The sequence below is a fragment of the Oryzias melastigma genome, linkage group LG2, assembly GCF_002922805.2.
Source record: "Oryzias melastigma strain HK-1 linkage group LG2, ASM292280v2, whole genome shotgun sequence".
NCBI lineage: Eukaryota > Metazoa > Chordata > Actinopteri > Beloniformes > Adrianichthyidae > Oryzias > Oryzias melastigma.
The window spans coordinates 11,701,484-11,704,474 of record NC_050513.1 but is presented as its reverse complement, the minus strand read 5'-3'; the positions used below and the strand labels follow the sequence as shown (position 1 = coordinate 11,704,474).

Below are 2,991 nucleotides of genomic sequence, written 5' to 3'. Positions count from 1 at the left end.
TACTAAAAACACCGTCTGACTTCGCTATTGTGCTAAAACCAATGTTTCTGTGACCAAGCTAACTTCCAACCCTGTTAGTAACACCTATAAAAAGCATGTTCTGAAACTGCTATACGTTAGCCATGTTAGCATACTCCTAGTACCTGTGTGTTCCAACCTTGTTTGCAACATGTAAAAAAAATAAACTGGTAGCTTAAAAAAAAAAAGCTACTGTGACCATGCTAACACCCAACTTAGTTAGAAACACACTATCCAACACTACTAGATGTTACCCAAGTTAGCATATTTACAATAACTCACAACCTCATTTGTAACACGTAAAAAAAACAGACAGATACCATTAAATCAAACGTAACTGTGACCACGCTAACTCCCAATCTTGATAGAAACACAGACACTGCTACATGTTAGCATATTTACAATTCTTGTAACTCCCAACCTTGTTTGCAACATGTAAAGAAAACGACTGATATCGCTAAAAATAATTATTACTGTGACTAAGCTAACTCCCAACTTTGTTAGTAACACACAGTGTGACACCGCTACACGTTAGCATATTCATAAAACTCGTATCTCCAAAACTTGTATTCAACATGTAAAAAAACACACTGATACCAGTAAAGCAACTGCTACTGTGACTACAATGAAACCAACCCTTGTTAGAAACACACAGTCTAACGCTGCTACATGTTAGCCACAGTAGCGTATTCACAACACCTGTAGCTCTCAACCTTGTTTGAAAAAAGTAAAAAACGTGATTAAGCTAACTTCCAACCTTAACAAATAACTGATACTGCTAAAGCAAATGTTTCTATGACTATGCTAACTCCCAAACACACAGTCCGACACCGCTATGCGTTAGCCACATTAGCGTATTTACAAAAGCGTTTGCTTTAACTGTATCAGTCTGGTTTTTACGGGTTTCCAACAAGTTTTTTAGATACGAGTGTTGTGAATATGCGATTGTATCTCACTGTGAGTTACTAAGAAGGATGGGAGTTTAATTTAAGAGTACCAGTCAGAAAAAACAAACGAAAACAAACGTTAATGTGACTATGCTAACTTCCAAACTTGTAAGAAACACAGCTCAAGACTGCTACACGTTAGCTCAGTTAGCTTGTTCATAACTGCTGGATATCACAACCTTGCTAGCAACACGTAAAAAGCAGACTGATACTGCAAAAATAAACGATAGACAGACTTAACAAACACACATTCCAACACTGATACACGTTAGCCACGTTAGCCGCGTTAGCGTATTCACAGTAGGCCATACCTGTTTCTCCCAACCAACATAAAAAGGATTGGTATCGCGAAAATAAACATTACTGAGTGTGCTAACTTAACATTTCTGTTTGATAGGCCTACTGTCCGTTAGCCACGTTAGCATATTAGCATGCAAGCAAAGATTTTGACAGAGTGCCATGTACCTCTCAAAATTGCTTAGACATTAGTAGCCACTATTAAAATTAATCCATAAATTGCATTTTTTTTTAAAGCGGCTTTAAAGTGACTTATAGTGTGAAAAATGCAGTTTTATTGCAATATTTATGATTGCTTAGGAGGTTAAAAAGTCACTTGAACGCATTTTCGATTCATTCCTGTGCGTAAATGGGCTTAAAAAAAATAAATAAAATAAAATAAAAAAAACTATCTTAGTTGTGGAAGAAGAGGCAGAGTCGCCTTCAGGAGCATCTCGGGATCTGGAGGCGCGCCAGCCCCCGCCCTGTGAAATCAGCATCTCAGCGCACCGACTTGACAAGTGCGCCTCCCCCCTCCGAACGCTGTTTGACATCGTTATAGGCTTCGCCCGTGGCAGTTTCTTTTTTAAAAGGCGTGCGCAAAGCCGCAGATTAAACAGTCCGCTCTCGGGAAACCTGCGCACAGGCAGCCTCTTGCTTTCCCACCTCTGGGTGCGAGCGCGCGGCAGTAGCAGCAGAGCATCCGAAGGAGGATAAAGGGGGAGAAGGGAATTTAAAATAAATAAAAAAAGGAGGAGAAGAAGAAGGAGAAGGAGCGCACAGTTTGGATCATTTCTGATTATTTTTTTTTTGGAGACTTTTTGGAAGCGCACGGATTTGACGCGCCGGATGCGGTGAAACTGCGCGCGCAAGGCACCTGTGGATGCAGCAGAACACCCTGATGTTCGGACTCTAACCTTTTCACAAGTTAAATATCTCATACATTTTTTTGGATAAAAGTGCCATGCAGCTGTGCATCTCCCTCCTCCTGCTGCTCCCGCTCCTGCGCGCCCCCGGCGGCGCCTCCTCCTTCGTGCCGTGCGAGCAGTGCGACGCCAGAGCCGTCTCCAAGTGCCCGCCGCCTCCCCAGGGCTGCCAGCTGGTGCGGGAGCCCGGCTGCGGCTGCTGCCTGACGTGCGCGCTCGAGGAGGGCCAGGCGTGCGGCGTGTACACGCGGCCGTGCATGCAGGGGCTCCGGTGCCTCCCCAAAAACGGCGAGGAGAAGCCGCTGCACGCGCTCCTGCACGGCCGCGGCACGTGCATGAACGAGAAGCTCTACAAGCTGCTGCAGATGCATCAGTCAAAAGGTAATCTGCAAGGAAGACGACAAAATATTAGCACTCCTGGTAATTGGTTAATCAATTAAGACATTAATTGCGTTTATTTTTACTTTTTTGACACTTTTATATCAAAATCATTTCTTTTATGTCTAAAAAATAAAAAAATCCCCCTTAAGGGGTCTTGACCCCATGACCTCTGTCAACAATCAGGGGCAGATCAAGCTGGCATGTCAAGGAACTTCAAGCTGTAAATCAATGGGTTTTCGCGTGAGAGGCCCCGTAGCCTGGGGGGCCACCCATACATGAAACAAGGGAGAAGATTACAGGTGCTGCTCCGCAAGCCTCCTTCTCGGCTCCTCTGATTGGCAGTTTTAGAGGTGCAAAGTCACATCCTATAGCCCCCCCTCTTTTATTATATTCTTTTCTTCTAACTTTTCCACGTCCACCACCTGTGCCTTCACCCCCCCCTC

General features: G+C 44.1%; 1 protein-coding gene across 1 annotated transcript in view; it reads left to right on the top strand.

Annotated features, from left to right (window-relative positions):
- The first annotated feature begins 1,313 nt into the window (after nt 1-1,313).
- The window catches only part of LOC112156694 (insulin-like growth factor-binding protein 5), a 9,859-nt gene continuing 8,181 nt past the window's right edge, over nt 1,314-2,991 (top strand). The window contains exon 1 of the mRNA XM_024288979.2: nt 1,314-2,548. Within this exon, the coding sequence (XP_024144747.1) occupies nt 2,206-2,548 (343 nt within the window). The 5' untranslated portion in view covers nt 1,314-2,205. The remainder of the gene's footprint in view (nt 2,549-2,991) is intronic.